The 22,863-nt window shown below is 48.1% G+C and overlaps 2 protein-coding genes across 2 annotated transcripts; one reads left to right on the plus strand and one right to left on the minus strand.

Moving 5' to 3' along the window:
* Positions 1-2,286: 2,286 nt before the first annotated feature.
* On the minus strand, positions 2,287-4,155 carry PIGW (phosphatidylinositol glycan anchor biosynthesis class W). Its single transcript, XM_079325309.1, has one exon. The coding sequence runs from the start codon at positions 3,810-3,812 to the stop codon at positions 2,292-2,294; it is 1,521 nt and encodes a 506-aa protein (XP_079181435.1). The 5' UTR covers positions 3,813-4,155; the 3' UTR covers positions 2,287-2,291.
* Positions 4,156-4,286: 131 nt separating this feature from the next.
* On the plus strand, positions 4,287-22,817 carry MYO19 (myosin XIX). Its single transcript, XM_079325298.1, has 25 exons — positions 4,287-4,913; positions 6,220-6,309; positions 7,892-8,036; positions 8,249-8,397; positions 8,630-8,743; positions 9,465-9,597; positions 9,808-9,877; positions 10,243-10,345; positions 10,558-10,654; positions 11,158-11,234; positions 11,495-11,585; positions 12,794-12,965; positions 13,159-13,232; positions 13,326-13,447; positions 15,050-15,163; positions 15,546-15,722; positions 16,573-16,719; positions 16,942-17,049; positions 17,560-17,630; positions 18,128-18,237; positions 19,994-20,157; positions 20,769-20,898; positions 21,053-21,138; positions 21,400-21,684; positions 22,022-22,817. Exons 2-25 carry the CDS (start codon positions 6,298-6,300, stop codon positions 22,148-22,150), a joined length of 2,880 nt encoding a protein of 959 aa, XP_079181424.1. The 5' UTR covers positions 4,287-4,913; positions 6,220-6,297; the 3' UTR covers positions 22,151-22,817.
* Positions 22,818-22,863: the final 46 nt, after the last annotated feature.

The raw sequence follows: 22,863 nt of genomic DNA on the forward strand, positions 1-22,863 counted from the left end.
TTTCCAACCCCAGCAGAGCTGTTTGCTCGTGCTGTGATCAAAGGATGCTCCCTTGCATCTCTGGGTTCTTTCAGAGGCCTGGGCAATTATCTTGTGTTCAGCATTCATAACTACACCAGTTGCTTCAGGGCAGAGCTTGCTGCATTTGTTATCGACAACAAGCAATGAGAGTTGTCTCATTAACTCGCTGGTGAACAGTTGCAGAATCCCAGAATCAGTTAGGTTGGAAAAGACCTCTGAGATCATCAAGCAGAACCTGTGACTGATCCAGAGCACTGAGTGCCACATCCAGTCATTCCTTGGACACCCTCCAGTGCCTGACCACACTTCCCACAGAGAAATTCCTCCTCATGTCCAACCTGGACCTCCCTGGGTGCAGCTTGAGGCCATGTCCTCTCTTTCTGGGAGAACAAACCCAGCTGGTCACAACCTGTGATTTACTCCTCAGGGCTTTTCAAGCAGGAGAAGTCTGACAACGAGCAGCTGGCGTTGGTGAGAGGGCTGTTCTCACTCTGGTGCACACAATCCCCTGGGTTTGCTGCTCTTGTGGCACCCCCAGCTGGAGCTGGCACCAGCAGAACCTCCCACGTCCTGCCTGCCTCACCCGCTGCAGTTGGCACCTGGATGCCCTGTGCTTGTCCAGACACAGCTCTGCCTGTCACACCCAAATCCTGAACCACACCGACAGGCTTGTGCTCACAGCTCCCTGCAGCTCCTGGGCTTTACATATTTCAAAAATAAATATCCATGAGTAATTTTGCATCAATAAGTAGTGCCAGTTGGTTCACGAGGGAGACCTTTCTTCCTTAGGCAAGTCTAGGAAGTGTTTTAAAATAAACACATCCACCAGTTACCAGAAAACTCTGCTATAAACTGACAACTGTTTCTAAGAGGTTGTTGCCAGTTCTTACATTTGTCCCCAGGATAATACTGGCTGGTTTGCTTTCATTCTCAAGACTACACAGATCTAAGGTGGAAGCAAACAAGCACAAACTCAGCGTGGCCACAGCCTGTAATCCTCAGACTTCACCTTTCTGCTGGCCAGGGGCTTGGAGAACCTCATAAATTAATGACTCTTCCACAGCATGTGTGTTCTTAAGGAATCTGATTTAGAAGCTTATTCTCCAAAGGTTTGCTGATTCATCACTTGTGATAGACAAGGAGAAATATGAAATATGGCCCATGTGCACTGCTGTAACTCCAGTGACACTGGACATCTATCATCAACGACCACTGGTATTCTACTCCTAAAGTATTTATATCCCACTATTGAATTCCTCACAACCTTTAAGTGTATTTCTCTTCCCAATGACTTTGTGAGGTCAGGAAGAACTGTCACAGTCAGGAAAGGGAACAGAGAGGGTGTTCTGCTCTGGCCTTGCAGAGGAGAAACCAAGCAGTTCCCTTCTCAAGCCATTGACAGAACCCTGACCCAGTGCACTGCACTTCTTTCCATCTGCAACCTGCTTGTTTGCTAATAAAAATTAATACCAAATGTCCCCCCTTGGGGACATCTCAGCTGGCAAGATACAGTATTCAGTGTGCTGGAATAGATTGGTATCTTTGTATTTTCTTATGAAGTGTTGCTCTTATTATCTGCACCACAAGCTCCAACAACTGCTTTATGAATTCATCTGCAGTTGAGTTTATCCTTCAGAGCATCACACTTTATCTCAGGTCTTCATTTATATTCATCAGTGGGGACGGAAGTAAAATCCAGCTTTAATTCAAAGGCTAATTTAGGTTTCAGTATATGATTAACACTCCACAATTACTACCATCAAAGTCAAGCATATGCATAAGTCTCTGCAGGACTGGGGCCAAAACATTTTCAAGTATCCACTTATTCAATACATTTTCTAGAAAGAATTATTCTTATCTATTATATATGCAAGGGTCTAACTAGGTAAATCTTGACACAGCTAGGCCTCTCTCTCCATATAATTACTCATCTTCTTTTCATCTGGTTTCTACTCTACCTTGTTATCTAATTCCTTGGGTATGAGCACAGTTCACTAACTGTAAATACAATTTACTCTCAGGAGCAGCAGGAATATTCAGCAATCTCCAAATCTAAGTTTTCAGGGTAATGTGCAACAGCTCCCAACAGGTAAGATCATCAACTGTATAATTTGGTAAAGTGAACCATTAAAAAGTAATCAACACTAAATAATAAAAAGCTCTGCTAAATTATAAATTATTGCAACACAAAAAACACTGTTTTTTCCATTGAATACCATCATTCAACTACAGCAAACAAAGTCCAGCTAGTCCACTCAGCCAAAGTGGAATCACCAAAACTTTAATACTATATTTCTGTCATGCAATACATACATAACTAAACAGTTAAAAAACATGTACAAGTGCAATATGCATAATGTAAAGGCAGCCTTGCTGTGGATTGTGTCTACCAGGATGTTCACAGCACCAGTCATAACATTGGCCAGCAAGAAAAACAGTAATTGATTTTTGTTAATAGCACTAATCAGGCACAGCTGCGACAGCTTCTCTTGCCTTCCCACCGGCACAGCTTCCATCCCGTGCTTTTTCCTGGAATCTGGGGGCTGCACAACCTTCCAGCAGCAGGGCACGCTGGAGCCTCTGAGCAGCAGCTTTGTGAACACCAGGGCGAGGTCAGTGAGCACAAAGAGCCCCAGCAGCAGCAGGCACTGGGCCAGCACCCAGACGCAGAAGGGCAGGTTGGCCATGCGGCGCGACACGGGCTCCGTGCACATCTGGCACAGCTGCAGCAGCGCCCACAGCGCCACAAGAGCCAGAGCCAGCCCCCTGAGGGCCTGCAGCCATTCCCTGACAGTGCCCCTGTGCTGCTGCAGCCACAGCCCCACCTGCACGCTGGCCAGGTAGACGGCCAGGTAGCCGCAGAGGGAGAGCAGCCCTTCGCGGTTGGCGTCGAGGAAGCCGCGCCGGGAGCCTCTGCCGTCGCTGCCGTGCAGGATGAACCCCCGCAGAGAGCTGCTGCTGAGGAGCAGCTGGTAAAGCACAGCCAGAGCTACAGCCACCAGCCAAGCCTTATGTCTGGGGAACACGGCCAAAAGCACAGAGGCTGCAAGTCTCACCAAGGCCAAGGTAAAGAAGAAGTTCCAGTGCACGCCGTACTCCGAGGTGTGCTCGTGGTACTCGATGGATTTAACGCTCAGCAGCCGCCCAACACCGAGAGAAACCAGCGGCCACACAGCAAACACCTGCCTGGCCAGGCTGGAGAACCTGGGCTGTGCCGTGTGGCATTTCTGTCTCACCTCAGGGCAAACGAGAGCGTTTCCAAAGATAAAGGCTCCCACCCCCAAATCCATCACGCCGGTGCCGTAGGTCTCGGCCTTGGCGTATCGCCGGGGGAACTGCGGGAAATCCACGGCCAAAATGCTGATGGAAGTCAGCACGTTGACATAAACACGGAACACGGTTATTGCTGGAATGCTCTCGGAATCCAAGCCTGCCTCCTGGAATTCTTTTACAATTTGCACAAAGGGCGCTCTGGCCACCCGTTTGCTCCGGCTGTATATTTTGAGAAATATTCCAGCACAGAAAGCAGCAAGGATAACTGGTATGAAAAAGATGATTGGAGACAAGACGGTGCAGGAGAAGAGGAGAGGAGACACCAGCACCAGGAAGTCAAGCAGCAGGCTGTACTTCTTTGAGCTGACAGGTTTTCCATGGTGCAGGTGGTGCAGGATCAGGAGGAGCCCTCTGCAGAGCAGGCACAGCGGAGGCAGGGACAAGCCTGCGGAAATTTCCAGCAAACTCGTTCCGTTTAGGTTGCTGATAAAGGCTTCCTTCAGCTGTTTCTGGGACATTCTTCTTCCTTCCTCTGAAAACACAAAACGTGAACTTGAGGTAGCTTTGTAAAACGGGTCTCAGAACTCCTTAAAAATGAATCAGATGATTAAAACATTGATTTCGGAAGTTACCGAGCTACTTCTCGATTTAAAGAACACACAGCAACACTGGAGTTGGCTGGGAAGCCAAGGACAGGCACAGGCTCGAGAAGCTCCAGCATTTTACATCCTGCTTCGTGTATTATTGAGGGAGATCACTAAACATCAAATACTCCACTGAATATTCACGTGGCGAATAATCTTACTGCTCTGTAGAACACACTTCATATCCTCTACGGTGTAAACGACACTAACACGTAAAAAGAACTCGGCACAACCAGCAGCTGCAGCCCCCGAGCGCCTTTTTGGGGAGAACCCCGCGGTTTGCAAACAGCGTGAATTAACCACGGCTGGTGCCGAGCGCCGGGAGCGGGATCTTACCGGGAGCGGCGCCGAGGGGACAGAGCCGCCGGGGCCCGGGGCCGAGGTGACGCCGGGCCCGGTAAAGCCGGGCCGGGGTGAAGCGGGGCCGGTAAGGCCGAGTTGGGGTGAAGCCGGGCCCGGTAAAGTCGAGTTGGGGTGAAGCCGGGCCCGGTAAAGCCGAGTTGGGGTGAAGCGGGCCCGGTAAAGCCTGGCTCGGTAAAGCCGGGCAGGGATGAAGCCAGGCCCGGTAAAGCGGGGCCAGAATGAAGCGGGGCCGGTAAAGCCGGGCCGGGATGAAGCGAGCCCGGTAAAGCCGGGCCGGAGTGAAGCGGAGCCGGGATGAAGCGAGCCCGGTAAAGCCGGGCCGGGGTGAAGCCGGGCCCAATGAAGCCGGGCCGGAGTGAAGCGGGCCCGGTAAAACCGGACCGGAATGAAGCCGGGCCCGGTAAAGCGGGGCCAGAATAACGCGGGGCCGGTAAAGCCGGGCCGGGGCGAAGCCGGGCCCGGTGCAGCCGGGCCGCGTTCCCCGCCCGCCCTTTCGCCGCTTCCGCAGCGCCCGAGCCCCGCCCGAGCCCCCGCCCCGGTTCCGCCTCCGCGGCCCGCCCGCCCCGCTCGGCTCCCGGCCCCGGCCGCGCTCCGGCCCCGCTGCCGCCCGCGGTAAGTCCCGAGCCCGCCCTGCCCTCCCGCCCTGCCCGGCATCGCCCCGCCGGGCCCGGCCCGCCTCGGGCCCTGCCCGCCTCGGGCCCGGCAGCGCGGCCCTCAGGGCGCCCCGCGGGGCCGCCCGGCAGCGCCCCGGCCGCGGCTGTGCCCCGTGTCCCCAGCCTGTCCCCTGCGTGTCCCCAGTGTCCCCAGCCTGTCCCCTGCGTGTCCCCAGCGTGTCCTCCGTGTCCCCAGTGTCCCCAGCCTATGCCCAGTGTCCTCCCTTGTCCCCAGCCTGTTCCCTTTGTCCCCAGCCTGTCCCCAGTGTCCCCAGCCTGTCCCCCGTGTCCTGCGTGTCCCCAGCCTGTCCCCCGTGTCCCCCAGTGTCCCCAGCCTGTCCCCAGTGTCCCCAGCCTGTCCTGCCTGTCCCCAGCCTGTGCCCAGTGTCTCCAGCCTGTCCCCAGTGTCCCCAGCCTGTCCCCTCTGTCCCCAGCCTGTCCCCAGTGTCCCCAGCCTGTCCCCCCTGTCCCCGGGATCTGCGGGCACCGGCACCAAAGGCTCTGCCGGGATGGATCGCTCGGGGCTTTGGGGGCTCCCAGGTGGTGTTTTCATGCCGGGGTATGAACGAAATTAGGGATGGGATTGGAGTAACAGTGGAAAAGGAAGACGAGTGGAATAGAGTAGAATTAGAATGGAATAGAATTAAACCAGAATTAGAATAGAGTATAATAGGACAAAATTAAAATAGAATTAGAATAGAATATAATAGAACAAAATTAGAATTAGAATATAATAGAATAGGAATAGAAAAGCAATGGCAGCTTCAGCAAGGACGGAATTCTTCCTGGCTGAGTGACTGGAACCTCCACGTTTATCACAGAAATTCAAAGGGCCTGACTCACCTTGGGTTGGCTCCCAGGGAATTTTCAGAGGAAACAGGAAGGGGACAACACAAACTTCTCTAAGTCACTCCCCTTCCCAAAGCTTCTCTGGCACCGTCAGACCCTCAGATCTGCCCTGTTTCTCCAAACAGGAGGAATTTAACAACTAGTGCAGTGTCTCGCCAAGAAAACTTGCTTTATTAAAAAGAAGCAAAGCATTTTATTCCTGGTAGAAGGGAAGATACACGATTCCCTCCAAAAAATCTTTATTTGCAGGGGCAGCAGAACCACTCTGGGTAGCATTTCCAGCTCCAGTGTTACTTGGGCCACACTGGGATCAGTAATCTGTCTGAATTCTTTGGAATCTGCTTGTGGAACCCTCTGGAGAATGACATGCCTAGAGTTATTTTTATTTAAATACCTTTTTATTTTCTTTATTTAAGTGTTCTCCAGTGTGATTTGAATGAAGTACTCTCAAGTAAAGGCCCTCTCCGGTGCTCCCATCCACAGGCCTGGACAAGATGCCAAAGCAGGTAAAAAGAAAAGCAGGAATTGTGTGTGCTAATTAAATGTTACTGCCAGGAGAGAATTCTTGGCTTATTTCCATGCAGTCAAGATTAGGTAACTACTGATGAATATTCACCCCTGCTTCATGAATTGACTGGACCTATTTACAGAGGGTTTGAGCTGTGTTAGAGACAGCAGGCAGTGATTTTTGTAGTGCCCTGGGCTCCAACAGGGCAGGTGTTAATGCAGGCAGCAGGCACATCCTGAGGCTGTTTGTTCAGGAAGATGAATGGACACAAGAGTTGGGATTTATTTTCAAATATTCTTTTACTTTTGCCCAAGCAATCATCATCTGGGCTGAGGTGATGCTGGGCAGGGCAGCAGAACCAAGCCCTTGCAGTCTCACAGTGGATTGAACTTGCCTGGTGTAGGAAGGAACATGGGGCATGGGGAGAATTGGCAGGAGCTCCTCAGGCCCATGGAGTGTTTCCTAATTGTGGTGTCTGTTCTCTGACAGCAGCAAGCTGCTTAATGTTCATTCAGAGGAGAATAACAGAAATCACTTGGGGGGCAGTGCTTTACTGCAACGCTAGGCTTTTTTTTTTCCCCTTACTGTGTAAAATTCTGTATTACTGGAAATTAACTGCTTATGCTGTCTGCAAAAGATGAAAATGCTCCTAAATGAGTGCACTATTGCAGCCTTTTTTTTTTTTTTTTTTTTTTTTCCCCCAGGAACGTGCTAAATGGGGTTTGCAGTAAATTTCCCCTCAGCTCACATAGTGAGAATGCTGCTAACTAAATTTAGCATTTTCTGTTTAAACAAGGTGATGCTGTTCATTGGTTAACTTGTGGTACAGGTGGGAAGGGATAGTTTGGAGAACTTCCTGCAAAGAGAAGGAGATCAGGAGAGCAGTGTATAGAATGCAAAAATCAGGACAGGAATCTTTCCTATTCTTCATTTTCTCTTCTAACTTCTCCTTTCCCCAGAAATGGCAAACAGGCCCTGGAATGTCTCTTCTGGCTGGTTTTCCATTACATACAACAAGTGTGTCCTTCCAAATCATGTTGTCAAGGACACAGGAGCCCAGAGGCTGAGATTTGAATATTTTAAGTGATTCAGAGGGGACAAAACTTCAGCTAAGGCAGGGCAGCTCTTCCTTCCCCCAGCACCATTCCTCTGCCCTGGCTGTGATGTGTGCACTCTGCAGCTTTCACCCTGAACATGAGTCTCTGCTAGGAAAGCTGCATTTGTTTTGGCCTGCAGGGCAGCCCTGCTTCCCTGACCCAGGGCACTGCTTGGGCTGAATGCCTGACATGCAGAGGCTCAGAAATGAGCCAGCTGCAAGCAGATGGTGGTGTCTGTGCAGAACTGCAGGGTGAGCCCTAGGCCATGTTCTCTGAGTGCCTTTGCCCACAGCCAGAACACTTTTCTGACATCAGAGCAGGAGGAGGGCAGCTGGGAGCAGGAGCAGCTCACACATCCTGAGGTCTGGCTCCTGCTGAGACTGATCTTTGGGGACATGGAAGCAGCAGAAGAGCCAGAACAGAGGATGAGGTCAAAGTCCAGCTTTTCACCTTTAACTGGTGCTGATCTGACATCCCCTCCAGGAAAATGGCCAAAGGGAAGATTCTCTCATCCAGAATGACCTCAGTGAATCATTTGGAGAAGAAGTTAGAGCTTTCCTCGGTGATGAAGAGAAGCTGCATCTTTTTGATGACCTGACAAAAGTGAATCCAGTGACCACCAGGACAGGTGAGCAGCCAGGGAGTGTCTGCTGAGGGATCCCTTTCCCTGCATTAACACCATAAAAACTGGAGTTCTGTCCATTGCACCTCCATCACTCTCTTGGTCACCTCATTCTCTATTGACCCTGGTGGGTAACTCACCTGAGACTTGTGTTACAATGTGCACAGCAAGAGTCAAACACTTTGCAAAAGATGCTGACAGAAGGTGTTGCTTTTCAGTTCTGAAATGTCTTCAAGCAAGATACAGAATCAACCTGTTCTATACAAATGCTGGCTCCAGCCTGGTGGCTTTAAATCCTTTCCAGCCTTTCTCCTGCCTCTACTCACCTGAGCTCATGAGGGAGTACCACGTTGCACTATGTCCTCAGGTAACCCTTGTGTTTGAGATCCTGTCCTTCTGCAGAGCCCAGGTGTCAAACTGCTCCAGATTTATCTGAGTAAAATACTCCTGCAGGATAAACCCCATTTCCAGTGAATTATTAGTTCTGTTAAAAGTGCAGTGCTGTTCTCAGATAAATGTGATATGACCTTTGCTATCCATTGCTGTTGAACTGTGTGGTTACTGTACTCTTAAATATGAATATTCTCTTTTACTGCCAGGATTTAAAACCTCACATCTTTGCAGTGGCTGAGCAAACCTACAGGAATGTCCAAAAGCAGATGGACCCTGTGAACCAGTCCATCATTGTGAGTGGAGAAAGTGGTGCTGGGAAGGTAAGGAAATGCTTTTCCATGACACTGCTCTCAAGTTTTGAGCCCTGGCAGTGATTTGTAGTGCAGAGCAGTGCAGTGAATGAGCAAAGATGAATTAAAAACCCCTCTGACACAGCACGTAGCCAATCTGCCCAGCACGACTCTCTTGAAATGTGTGTGAAGCATTAAGTGATTGCTGCAGTTAAACACACTCTGCTTAATATAGCAGCTCTTCAGGTGACATCTGTCATTTCTGGAGGGCTGGGTTTGAATCATTCAGCAGGAATTGCACCTGAGTTGATGCCTCAGCCTGATCTCTCAGGGAGCTCCTGTGAGTCTCAGTGAGACTTGGAGCAGTGGGTTCAGCTGCTGTCCTGTGATGGTCCATCTCTGCTCAGGACAGTGCTGAGGGTATTTTTAAACCCAAGAACAAGATGCTTTGCTGAATGTTAATGACTCAAAATCCATTCACATGCATTCCATCCCAAGGCAGTAGCTGTTAATTCTGGCTGAGCTTCCAGATGGTGATGCCTGGATGGAAGTGCCATTCAGCACTGCAGCAGCACTGGAATGTGTGTCTGTGGCACAGAGTCTCCACTGAACCAGAGCTCTAAACCTGACATAGTTCCTCTCTGTAGCCTCCCCTCCAGCTGCACTCTGTGTTTCCAGAAGGCAGCAGTGCTCTGACAGAAGTGACAACATGTTAAAAACAAAGAGCTCCTGTCAGATCTCTCTCTTGCAGACCTGGACCTCTCGCTGCCTTATGAAGTTCTATGCCTCTGTTGCTGCCTCAGTTATCTCCCCAAATGGCAATGAAACTGTGGAAAGGATAGAGAAGAGAGTGCTGGATTCCAACCCTGTCATGGAAGCATTTGGTAAATGTGACTTTTTAAACAAGCAGCTAAAATCCGGCCACTGTGGGAATTGCCTTTGCTCCCACACAATTCTAAGCTACCTCTTGGTCCTCTCCTTAAAAACAAACTCTTCAGATCCTGGAGCTCTTTACAGCTCTCCCTGAATAGCTGATGTGCTGCCTGGCAGAGGGGGCCACTCTGATGGTTCTGTCTGCCACTGCAATTTCACAGGCAACGCCTGCACCCGGCGCAACAACAACAGCAGCAGGTTTGGGAAATACATCCAGCTCCAGCTGGACAGGTAAGAAGTGCTGTGCCAAACCTTACCTGCTGTCTTCTTCCTTTAAGTCTTTATTATCTTGTTCCATAAAGCTGATTTCTGAATTCTGCCAGAGAATATTTTATGTCTTTAGAGTGTGTTCTGGTTTGCTAGCAGCTTCAACTGTTATAATTTTTCTTTTTTTTTTTTTTCTTCTTTCTTTCTCACTCTGATCTCTAAAAGAGAGCAGTGGAAAAGTAGAGGTGTAGTTAAGAGCTCTGAATAAAATAGGAACAAAACTGAAGGTGAACTGCAAAGCATTCAGTCAGTTGGTCTCAGAACAACACAACCCTCTTGGATTCTGTGAAGAGGTTTTGTTGGAATCTTTTCTCTTTTTCCCTCTCTAGATTCCATCATCTGACTGGTGCTTCCATCCAGACTTTCCTTCTGGAGAAAACAAGAGTGACCTATCAGGCCCCCAATGAAAGAAACTTCCATATTTTTTATCAGGTCTGCCTTCAGTTAATTTTGCTGGGTATTTCTGACACACAGCAGGGATGAAATCACCAGATTTAGCACAGTTGCAACTTTTAATAATTACCAGTTTCCCTGTCTCCCAGGCTTCCAAATGAAATCATCCTCCCAGTATGTTATTCTTCACTGTCTGGGAGCTGTAAACACCAAAGGCAGAATTCAATTTTTACCTTGTTTTCTGTCTCCAGATCACAAAAGGTGCCACTGCAGAGGAGAGGCTGGAGTGGAACCTTCCAGAAGGGGCCGAGTACCGGTGGCTGCCAAATTCTGAAAGAAACTCAGATGGTAAAGATTAGTTTCACTAACTAATCAATCAATCCATTAATAGTGGCTGGAACTTTAAAGGGATGCAAGCAGAAATAAATCCTGTTCAATGCCCTGGTCAGCCAACAGCAGATGTTTGGCAAAGCCACCTGCATTAATGGGATTCTTTTTAAGTTTCACTTGGCACTATAAAGTCTTAAAGCTTAAATTCAGTCACCTGGTTTTAAACAGCTGGTACTGGCCTGGCAAATTTGCATCTCTGTAGCTTTGTTTAGAAACTGGCTTGTCTTTGCATGTGCTTCACCTGACAGAGGCAGAAAAAAAACCAAAAAAAACCAGTGAGGATGTGTGTGGGATTTACCCAAACAGCATCCAGCTACCTGCTCTCTCTGACCATTGCACTGGATTGGATGTGCTGAGATGTTCTGCTTGCCCCTGTTTGTTGCTTGGCTTTTTCAAGAGCACTGTTTGGCTTTTTCAAGAGCACTGTTTGGCTTTTTCAAGAGCACTGTTTGGCTTTTCAGAGGATTGCTTGGAGGTGACCAGAGGGGCAATGTTCAACCTGGGCATCGGCCACGCCACGCAGAGCAATATTTTCAAGGTCAGCTGAGGATGTTGGGAGTGTGTCCCAGGGTGGGATTGCTGCTGGAATAAATCCCTGTCACTGTGCAGAGCTGCTGCTCCTCACTGGAGCCCCCTCAGCTCAATCTGCACCTCTGAATTGCAGGAATTGCACAGTAGGGATGCAGGCAGAAGTTTGGGACCTTTTTGTGCAGGAATGGTGTGAATGGTCTGATCCTGGGGCTAAAGGAGACACTGCCCTGGGGGCATCTCCTGAGAAACTCCCTGATTGTATTCCAGGTGTTATCAGCCCTTTTGCACCTTGGGAATGTTCAGTTCTCTAGTCCAGTGGATGAATCTCAGCCTTGTGAACTGCAAGACAAAACCAAAGGTGAGGCAACAACCAGAGCCTTGTTAGTGCAGTGCAGATGCACGAGGGAAAGGATTAGAGAAAGGAAAGAATCAAGAGAATTCTTTCCTTTATTTAGTTAATTTAGATTTACTTACTAAATTTAATTATTAGCATTTGTTAAAAATTATTAAATCTACCAAATTTTCTCTTGAGTAATTTTAACTATTATTACTTTTCATTACTAATTTCTTTTCACTACTAATAAGTCTAATTACTTTATTAATAACTTAAATTTAATAAATTGTTTAAACTGTATTGAATTCAGTGCACTTTAAATTATTAAATTAATTTAATTTCTTTATTCAGAAAAAATTCCTTAGTAAAGAAAAGAATTTAAACAATAACTCTCCTGCTGATAGGAGACAATCAAGGCCATGAGCAACCCAAAATTTGGGTGTGTTTTTGTGAATAAACTAAAACCTAATGCTCCCTTGCCCTGAGAGATAATTTCATTTCCTGACAGGTCAGGGCAACTGCAGCATTACCCAGTGATTCCAGGATTGCTGGCAGAACTGTGGCTCTCATCACAGGGCTGGCAGAAATCTGAGGCACAGGGAGAGCAGGGATTTTCACACCAAAGCTTGCAAATTTTCATGATAAAGACCAAATACAACAAATGTGGTAAATTCCAGAGGTGCTTCTGCCTGTCTTTGGGAGGTTTGTGGCTCTGGATTTCCTTCAGAGCTAAAACTGCCCTGAATAGTGAAGCTTCCTGCTACTGAACTCAAAGTAATTAATATTCAAATAATTTTGAGTACAGCTCAGCTGAGATCTTAAATGCTTTGTCAGTAAATACTCATTCTTCTACACTTCTTTCTATCCCCAAATCTCTGATTTTTTTCCTGGTCATGAGTGTTTGATTTGTCTGTCTGCAATTTGAGGTCCCTGCTCAAAAAGCATGAACAAGTAACAAAGACACACCTGGAGAGAAAAACTTTAGTGTGGCAAACTTCACCTTCTTCTGATATTCATTTTAAAGAAATTCCAAAATTCCAGGGGCACTCTACATCCAAATTAAATCTGGTTTTGCAAAACTTGCTCTCAAGTTTGGGTAGAAAGATCCAAAATCCACACTTAAGTTGGAGAGCTGATGGAATTAACATTTTCTACACAATCTGTAGACTTTCCATTCCTTCAGAGGTGTGAACACACCAGGTAACTTTGCACTGTTTGTTCTCCTGACCAAGAGTTTGTGAAGACCACAGCAGATCTGCTCCAGATTCCTGTGGAGGAGCTGCTGGAATCTTTGAGGATTCGAACAATCACTGCTGGAAGGCAGCAGCAGGTGTTCAAGAAGCCTTGCTCCAGAGCTGAGTGTGGCACCAGGAGGGACTGCCTGGCCAAGGTCATCTATGCCAGGTGGGGATGTGCTAATCCAGTGTGCTAACCCACTTCTGGGAGGGGAGGCTAGAGGGATTTATTTGCTGCTGTTACATGCCAGCACATCAGAAATTCCTCCCAAGTGACATTGATGGAAATGGCAGTAAAAGAAACAATTCTGATTATTGCAAAGCAATTAGCTTGCAGCTAATCCCATTGTTGCTGTCTGCAGGTTGTTTGAGTGGCTGGTTTTGGTGATAAATGAAAACATCTACACAGATCCCTCAGTGTGGACCAGCTTCATAGGTATGGACATCCCACCCTGGTTTAACTCAGGGGCCAGCAGCCCTCCAAGCTGCTCCTAAACTCCAGCTCCCTGTCCTCCCACATTCCTTCCAGGCTTGTTGGATGTTTATGGGTTTGAAGCCTTCCCTGAAAACAACCTGGAGCAGCTCTGCATTAATTATGCCAACGAGAAACTGCAGCAGCACTTTGTAGCTCACTACCTGAAAGCACAGCAGGTAATACCCCAAACTGAAGATCACATCTCCAATATCTGATTTAAACCAGCATCTTTTTGTCCCTTTAATTGCATTGCTGTGCCCGTGGTCAGATGGAACCTTCAGTCAGTAAAGCCACAGGAAGCAGTGAGAGGGTGCAGTGACTTTGTGAGGAGGGGAGTGTGGGGCAGTTGGAATGTCACAGCTTTGCCTCTTGGGGACTGGAAATCTGTTCCCAGCTCCATGGAATCTGCCTGTCAGACTGTTTGCTTTTCCCCATGAACACTTGGGAGTAAATTCTTGGGGCAAGTGCAGCCTGGATTGAGATTCTCTTGGCAGTTTCTGCTTACAGCCATGAAGCACCAAGTGGAGCTTGTGGGCTGAGCTTGGTGTAAAGGCAGAGCCCAGCAGAGCCCTGCCACCCACACCTGAGCACGTGGGACCTGTGGAGGCCTCCTGCCACAGAGGCACAGCTCCCTGAGCCAGTCATGCTGCTGCCTTTAAAACAAACCCCACTGTGCTTTTATCTTTGAGTAGGGAGGGACACAGGTGCTGGTGTTTCACAGCAGGGATGGCTTTTTGCACCATGCAGTCCCTCACTGGTCACACATTGCTAATTCCAGCTCTCATCTGAGTGCCCTGCAAGGTGCAGACTCCCTGCCAGGCTGCTGCTCTACCCCTCCCACTGCAGATCCATTATCAAAATGCTCTTTGCCATTACCTGGAGTCAGGGGAATTATTTTCTTTAAGGCACCAGCGTGCTGGCACCTCCTGCTTCACAGCAGGGTTTTGTCAATTTATTCAGGAGACAGGTATTTCTTTGACTGCAAACTGTGCTTTTGCTCTTGCCAGGCTGCTTTCCCTGCCTGCCTTGGTCAGCATGCCAGGGGTTAATGGTCAGGGAAGATGGAGAGCAAGTTCAGGCACACAATTGCTTTGCTTGAAACATTTCCATGACCTCTGTTTATAGCACCCTCCCACTCACTGCCTGCCCTCTTACCTCTGGATCTGGCTGTCCCCCAAACCACTTAAATGCCATTAGTGGCTGTGCTGAGCAAGCTTTTGGCAGGAGGCTTTTCAAATAACTGCCCAGAGCTTGTGCTTGTTAAACACTGCTGACAGTTTGTCCTGTAATTCAGCATAAATATTGTACCAATTATTCCAACCAGTATCTCTCTGCACTTCCTTTCAGATCAGGCTTTGCTTTAAATGGAGCCCAGTTAGTAAAGCCTGGCACACAAAGGCTGGTTAGGGCTTTGTCCCAGCCCAAGGAAGGAGTTCTGCTTGTTCCTTGTCCTTCAGGGAAAACCTCAGCACAGCCAGGAGAGGCTTTGTGTGACTGTGGCCTTTGTTTGCTCTCTAAAGCAGCCTTGCAGCTCACTCTGATAAATCTGTGGAGTTCTCAAATCCTCAGACAAATTGTTCCAGCAGGTTCTGATCCACACCCAAAAGCTACCTGGGGCAGAATATCCTCATGTGAGTTTTCTTTTCTCAAGCTTGGTGTTGACCTGGAGCTGAGCTGGGATTAACTCCTCAAACAGGACCTGGATCAGCTGCCCAGGGCACAGAGTTCTGAGCTCTGGTGCCCTCTGCTGCAGAATAACCCCTTCCCTCTTCCCTCAGGAAGAATATGCAGCTGAAGGCCTGCAGTGGTCATTCATAAGCTACCAGGATAACCAGAACTGCCTTGATCTGATAGAGGGAAATCCTCTCAGCATTTTTTCCTTGCTGAATGAGGTAAGTGTGATCTAAACCCTTCATTTTTTTGGGCCCATTGTCTTGCCTTTATCCCACACCACCAAAGAAAATACAAACAGTAAATTGGTAGAAAACCTGTCAAGTATAAAATTTCTGCAGGGCTTCAGTTTCAGAAAAACCATGCCACTCCTTCCTCCTGTTCTGGGTTGGTTTTTTTCCCCTCTGCTCCTGAATGTTCTGATTCAAATATGAAGCCTCAATTATTTCTTTCCCTCCCTTCCTTCCCAATATTTCAGGCCTTGCATACTCAAAGCAGCTCTGAAGGTAAAATGGCTTAAATGATTGAAGTTTTAAATGTTGTAGCTTTTAGAATCAGTTCTTTGGGACAATCAGGGATGCTGCAATAATGTTTCCTTTGCAGGAGTGTCGCCTGAACAGACCCTCCAACAGTGACCTGTTCCAAACCAGGATTGAGAAAGCCTTGGCCAGTAATCAGTGTTTAAGTCGAGATAAGTTTAGTAAGAAACCCAACTTTATCATTTCACATTATGCTGGCAAAGTCTGCTATCAGCTGGCAGCAATGGTGGAGAAAAATAAGGTAGGTATTTGTGAAAAGAGCACAAAAAAAATCCTAAAAGTGTTTTACAGATCTAAAGTTATTTAAATCAAAGCACCACTAACACTAAATAGATTCAGTGCTGGGTAGTGGACATACCTTGCTGCAGATAAATCCTTCAGGCCACTTAAAAGTGGGTGATGTTCTTGTTGTTCTCTGAACCCCCACTGGCACAAGCAGATGATTTGTTTCACCTTTGAGCTGAGGTTGAAGTGAACCATCACCAAATCAGGGCTTCTTCCATTCCTGGGGGAGGCAGAATTGTTACTGGCATCAGGGCATTTTTATAACTACAAATACAGCACTTAATTCCCAAAAAAACACAGCTAAATTTATGAGGAGCAAGAGCATGGGCTTAACTACTGAAAGTACTCAAATTTTGGCCATCAGGGAATAACTGAAATGTGGAATAGTCTGCAGAGAGGAGGGTCCCTTCTCACCTCTGACATCCCCAGCAAGTGCTGTTATTTATTTAGCAATAAAACACCATCTCTTAATTCAAATGAGTATTTCTAATGCCTGCTGCAGTCTGTCCTTCAGGGATTAATCCACTCCTGAGAGCTGGAGCTCACTTAGGCTGTGTAACAAGAACAGTGGTGGGAGCAGTTATACATTGGACTGCACTTGCTGAATGTTCAGCCAAACATTGTTTTCTGTTCCTAAAAGTGACTATGAATGAATGCACATCATCAGATTTGAAACTGCAGCTGTGGTCACATCAAATTTGGCATCAGAAATAACTGTTCTATCTCTATATGTGGAATTCTTAGTTATTTTCAGAGGTGCAGGTGCCTGCCAGGTCCAGATACTGATGGGTCATGTCTCTTTGCAGGATGCTGTTCCACCAGAACTGGTCCACGTTTTGCAGAACTCAAAGGACCCTTTGCTTCAAAAATTATTTCCTGTGACAGAAAAGAACCAAAATAACACCAAAACCCAGAACAGAGCAGCTGTTGTTACAGTGGTTTCCAAGTTCAAGGTACATCCTATTCAGGTTTCTGCTGTAATTTTGGAAACTTTCTGGATTTACCATCAACAGTTTGATGAAGGAATCCATTGGGTGGATTTTTAGCCCATGCTCTCCTGTAGAAGACTCTAAGTGAGTCTGTAAAGCCATCCTTGCCAAGAGCAGCTTCATGGGGTGGAGGGAAGATCCCTGAGGAGGAGGAGCCCTGATGAACCCTGTGTTTGTTTCCTGCAGAGCTCCCTGGAACATCTGATGGAGATTTTGAGCAGAACCACACCCCATTACATCCGCTGCATCAAGCCCAACGCTGACTGCAAGGCCATGACTTTCAGGAGAGAAGAGGTAACTCCTCCAAAGCCTTTCCCCAGGCCTCTGCACTGGGTTTTTTAGCATCTTGAGTCCCTTGCAAAGCAAATTTCCACAGCACATTTTGAAACAGCTCCTGAGCACAGCAGCTCTTCCAGCTGCACCTTGCTTGTTGCTGGGGTGATTTGGGCTGCTGCCCTCCCAGCCCTCCAAACAGATGGAGGAGATCTGAGCAGCCCTGGGCACATAAATACCTTCAAACCAAAACTCTGCTCCTTCCTGGAGTCCAGGAAGCTGAGAAGCTTTGTGAGCAGAGCAGCAGATGCTAAAGAACTAGAGAACCTCATCTGATGGGCAGCCAGGTTTTAAACACCCCTGGAATCTGCTGAGCATGGAAATACCAACAGTGAGCATGGAAATACCAGCACTGGCTTTTCAAACCTGCTGGGTTTGGGCACTGCTGGCTGTGGATGCCCAGGACAGGGCACACAAGGAGCAGCTTCCACAAAATCAGCATTGTCTAAACCATCTCACCTTGTGCCTCAGGTTCTCAGCCAGCTCCAGGCCTGTGGAATAGTGGAAGCCATCACCATCAGTGCAGCAGGTTTCCCAGTCAGGTAAGTCCAGCTTCTTCAGCATAATTCATTTCTATAGCAATTAGTGGCATTTAGTTATTCAGAACTTACAAGCAGAAAACGTAAATATTTTGCACCATCAGCATATCCAAGCACAATTCCTGCCCAGGCTTTGCTACAGTCACTGTTAGTGGGAAATGTGAATTTCTTCAGAAGTTCTGTACTTTGTACCTCGTTTGACCATTTAGTCTGTTTGCATCCCATGCATTGGCTCCACAAAGCCATTCTGGAATTTTTCCCCTTCTAAGGATTAGTTATTTACCATACAGCAAAAAGGATCAGTTATTTACCATGGAGTAAAAAAGGATCAGTTATTTACCACAGAGTAAAAAAGGATCAGTTATTTACCATACAGCAAAAAAGGATCAGTTATTTACCATACAGTAAAAAAGGATCAGTTATTTACCACAGAGTAAAAAAGGATCAGTTATTTGCAGTAATGATTCTTGCCTGGAATTCCCTGCACATTTGTCTCTCAGGATCCCTTTCCAAAGTTTCACTGAGCGCTACGAGCTACTGAGAAAATCCTGGGGCTCCAGTAAAAAAAGAGTGTGGAATAAAAGCAACTCTCATCCTGCTGAGAATAAAGGTAAGTTTGTTCAGGTAATCCCTCTGCCATCAAGTAGAATTGTCACTGCACCCCTTTGGTGTCACACAGATCAGACAATTACTGTATTCACCACTATTCTCAAAATGCTTCTTTAACCTCTCACCAACCTGAAACCTTAACACTTAAAATCTTTTCCCTCACTGCTGGTTTTCTGTGTTCCTCCTGGGTGGAACAATCACAGTTACAGTGCTTTCTGGGGTTCCCCTCACCCAATATAATTTGATTTAGAGTTGATTCTTTAGTAGACTTGAAAACCACTTACTTTTTGCTTTATCTTCCTTCTCCTTCTTTTCTTTCCCCCCTCCACCCCTTGTTTCCTTGCTGAATCACTGACCTTCCATCTTACCTGGACTCTGCTGCTTCTTCCACCTTTTGCAAACTTCTCTTTTTCTAAGCAAGAGTGAGGATGGACTTTAACAAGCACAATCCAGCCTACAGGTAATGCCTTTGCTATGAATCCTGAAAGGAGGAGCTCATCAGGTGGTTACATTTAATTAATATTGAAAGGTTACTGCAGCCCCTTTCTGTCCCCCAAATGATTCCCCTCCTCACCCAGTGGGTCTGTGAAAATAAGCAGCAGCTGTGGGAAGCAGGACCAGCCTGCCCAGATGAGTAAAACTGGTGGAAATCTGTTCACTGTGTGGAAATGGGGTGAAGTAAGGAAGTGCAGGATGGAGAATTACTTACACACTGGATCTTTCCCCCTCAATTACAAACCCATTAGCTGCAAAGCCTCTTTGTGATAGGTTTTTAGTCTTTTTTATCTTCAGGGGGTAATAAGCTGCAAACAAAGCAAAACAATTGCCCAAACACAGGGATAGCTTTTGGTTCCCTTATCAGCCCAGCCCCATGAACACCATCAGAGCCACCAGATGTCTTCCTGTATGCAAGAATTGCTTCTATTTGTTTTCAGGACCTTAAAATGCTCTCATCTCCTTAGAAATATTTATAGCAGAAAAGCAAACAGTATCCAGGATGGAATGATGCAAAACCCATCCAGCCCTGTGCATGCAGGAACTCCTGCAACAATCTCTTGTTCCAGGTCTGAATTAAATCTAGCTCTATTTCCAAAGAGATTCATCTGGCTGACCTGTTAGTAATGTAAAAAATTGTGCACTGTGTCCCAGAAATGGCTTTAATAACCTGTAATTGCTGCCATAAATTCCTGCTCAGTACAGGACCCCATAGCTGCTCCTGTGCCCTGTGACAGCTGTACAACTGTGTAGAATTTGTTTCCCCTTCCTGCACTTTTCAGTACATTAAGGCTGCAATTCCCTGCCTTTTGTTCTTTGCTCCCACAGCTTTGAGTTCTGAGTATTTAATGTGATTTTCTTAAGACTGAGCTGCTCAGTCTGTTCAAAACTGCATTGCTGCTGCTTTCTTGTGCTTCCATGTGGGATGCTTGGGATGGGAGAACACCTGAGCCCTCCCTGTTTCAGCCTAGATCTGCCCCAAATGACAAATTTACCTGTGGAGAACAGAGGTGGTAACAGATGAGAAGGCAGCACCCAGCCACAGCCCAGTTAAAATATCCCACACTGGTTTTCTGGTTGCTGGCATCTGTGCTGTCACATTTTAGCCCTAATCACAGCAGGATCAAGTGCTCTCAGCCATCTCCTCCCCTCTTGCTGCAGGTGTTTCCCCTCCAAGTGGCTCAGAAATCCCAATGCAAAGACAATTCCTGGCCCTGATTTCCAAATCTGGTGACACCTTCTCCTCAATGCTTCATTTCCAGGTGAGACTGCAGTGATGGATGATGACACAGCACCACGTGCTGCTGTTCTGGAGATCCTTCAGGATGCTGTGAGGGGACAAACCCCTGCTCAGGAAACAGGGAATGGAGCAGAAATCCCCTCAGTCTACTGTGGCAAAACCAAAGTGTTCCTGGCCAATTCTGTGGTGAGTGCTGATCCTTCCTGAGGCTCTGGAGTGCTCCTGCCTCAGGACCATTCTGGCACAGATGGTGGAGGCAACACTCCTGCCAAGCCAGTGTGACCAGAATTGGGCATTTTCCATCCAATTACTAAACTCAATCAAGCACCCATCAGAATCCAGCTCTGCAGAGCACTTTGTGTAATGGCCTGTGTGCTGCCAGTGGACAAGGAGCTGCACTTGTGTCTAGAACAGTCAGGATTCCTGTAAGGATGGCAGCTTTCCTTAGCTCCAGGTGACAGATTTGGCTGCTCCAGCACAGCTTCCCTGGGAAAGAGAGGAAGGAGACACAGGCACTTGTGCCAGGCTTGCAGGATGCAGCCCCTCAGTGGAGCTGGGTATGAACCTGCTGTGCTGGGACTTTGGGAGGCTCCACTTCCCTCCTCAAGAACTTCCATTTTCATTTCCATGTTCCCTAAAAAGCACTGAGGAAGTGCTGTCACTTCCCAAAGCTAATCCAGCAGCCATGGGACACTGGGATGAGGCTGTGGCCCCCTGACAAACACCAAGAGGCTGCAAGAGGAAGAGTTGTGAGCACAATCCCATCCCTAACTCCAGCCTCCTGTTCCCCACTGCAGCTGGAGCTCCTGGAAGGCAGGAGAGCTGAGGTGTTAAATGAGAAGGCATTTTGCATTCAGTGCTGTTGGAGAAGATTTAAAGAGAAGAAAACAGCCAAGGAGAAACGCTCTGCAACTCTCATCCAAGCAGGTGACTTGCTGAGGGTGGGGCTGAGATAACAAGGGACATTTCCAGTCACACTGGGGGATTCCAGTGGCACAGGTGGGTAAGTGCCACCTCTCCCAGTGTGTGCAGCAGCTGCTGAGCTTCTCTGCACTCAGCTTTGTCTCCATTCCCTCCCCAGCTGTTCGTTCCTGGCTGGCCAAGAATCGCTTCCAGAGGATCCGCAGGGCTGCTGCTGCCATCCAGCGTGGCTGGAGGAGGTGCAGAGTGAGTATGGGACAGGACAGCACTGGCAAGGAGCCACTGAGGCTTCTGAGTGTCTGAGAGAGCAGGAACTCTGCTCCAGAAAACTCCTCAGCTGAAGAGCAGAGGAGATGCCAGTCCTGTACAGCAGAAACAAGCTCATTCCTTACCTGCATGGACACTGGGGTGTGCTCTCCTTCCAGACTCTTTTTTAGCTTCTCAGGTTTGCTGTCCTAAACTGTGTCCAGGACATTGGAGAATATTCTTGTTCTGTGTCTTTTTTAGGCAAAAGCAGCCACGTTGGCAGCAGCAGAGCTGGATGAGGGGGAAGGAAAGGAGTTGCCAGTCCCTGGAGCTGCCCTGGCCAAGCCTCCCTGTTCCCTGGACACCAGGTGGCCCCTGCAGGCAGTTGTGCAGTCCTGGCCCCTGGGGCTGGTGCTGGCTGCTGCCCCTGCCCGAGCCTCGGGGCCCCGGCGGGCCCTGGAGCTGCTGAGCTGCCTCAGGGGGCTGCAGGAGGGCTCCAGGGAGGAGCTGGGCTGTGGCATCACCTCCATCAGAGCCCTCCCACAGGTACCCACCCCTCCCTCCTGCCTGCACCTCCTGGGATGCTCTGGGATTTCCCACTAGCTGGGAAAACTGCAGTTACAAATCACCTCGGGTCTGGGGGGAAACATTTCTGTGCTTGCATCAAATGCTGTGTGCAAACTGTGCCAGGTTCAGTGCTGAGCACTGCACCCTCCAGAGGCTGAGCTGATTTCAGTTCCATTTTCTGTAGTGACCACTTCTCTTAAATCCATTTGTAGTGGACTCCTCTGGAGTTCTGTCCTCATCCAGTGGCTCATATACTCGTGAGTAACAAAATCAGCTGCACATCTGGCTGAAAACTCTCCCCCTCCTGTCCTTGCAGGGCTCTGTCAAGTTCCACTGCAGGAGGTCCCCCCTGCATTTTGCCAACATCAGCCCCCACAGGGAGGCATTTTCCATCACAGGATTCAACCAGATCCTGCTGGACAGAGAGGAACTCCTGCCCACATAGCTCTGCCCCTGCCTTGGCCTCCAGGGAGGGCTCTCTGCAAGCTGCTGCTTCCCAATCAATCACTCACCTCTGCTGCTACCTCGGAGCTTCCACAGCGCTGCCGTGTGCGTACAATGGGATGGAACACAACACACAGCATGATACACATTGTAACAGACAGTAAATTAACCAGAGTGTGTGGGGGCAGCTCCTCCTCCCCCACACTGCACACATTCCAGGAAATATCAACACTATGGGAACAAATCGATTCAGATCAGGTGCTTGAAGAAATGAATACTTGAACTGAACGCTGCTGGCACTGCCTGCACGAGCCAGAGCTGCTCATGAGAGACCAAATAATGCAAATATTCCTGATTGCTGCTGGGTTCTCAGAGGTGCAACCGTCCTGACTGACCACGAGCATCCCCAGGGGAGTGAGGAGCACCAGCTGCAGCACTAAGGGCAGATGTCTCAGGGAAAAGCAAGGCTGGGCTCTTGCTTTTATCTACAGAACCAAAATTTGTGAGGCCTCACAGCTGCCAGAGCTGCAGAGCTCCCCAAACAGCACCACCCTGCCCAGGGGCTCACCAGGGGTGCCTTGTACCCTCCCTCTGTTGCTCATGGATCTTGAAAATGTTCAGCTGCTCTGTGTATGTCATTTAAAATAAACTGCTCAATGCTCTCTCAAGGTGTCTGACTCTTCCCAACAACCTTTAGTGAACAAAAGCATTTCA

The sequence above is a fragment of the Erithacus rubecula genome, assembly GCF_903797595.1.
Source record: "Erithacus rubecula genome assembly, chromosome: 22".
Classification (NCBI taxonomy): Eukaryota; Metazoa; Chordata; class Aves; order Passeriformes; family Muscicapidae; genus Erithacus; species Erithacus rubecula.

Coding starts and splice junctions, on each gene's coding strand:
- PIGW (XM_079325309.1), bottom strand. CDS start 3,812: ATGTCCCAGAAACAGCTGAAGGAAGCCTTTATCAGCAACCTAAACGGA.
- MYO19 (XM_079325298.1), top strand. Junction 10,655..11,157: donor TTCTGAAAGAAACTCAGATG/GTAAAGATTAGT, acceptor TTGGCTTTTCAG/AGGATTGCTTGGAGGTGACC. Junction 11,235..11,494: donor CGCAGAGCAATATTTTCAAG/GTCAGCTGAGGA, acceptor ATTGTATTCCAG/GTGTTATCAGCCCTTTTGCA.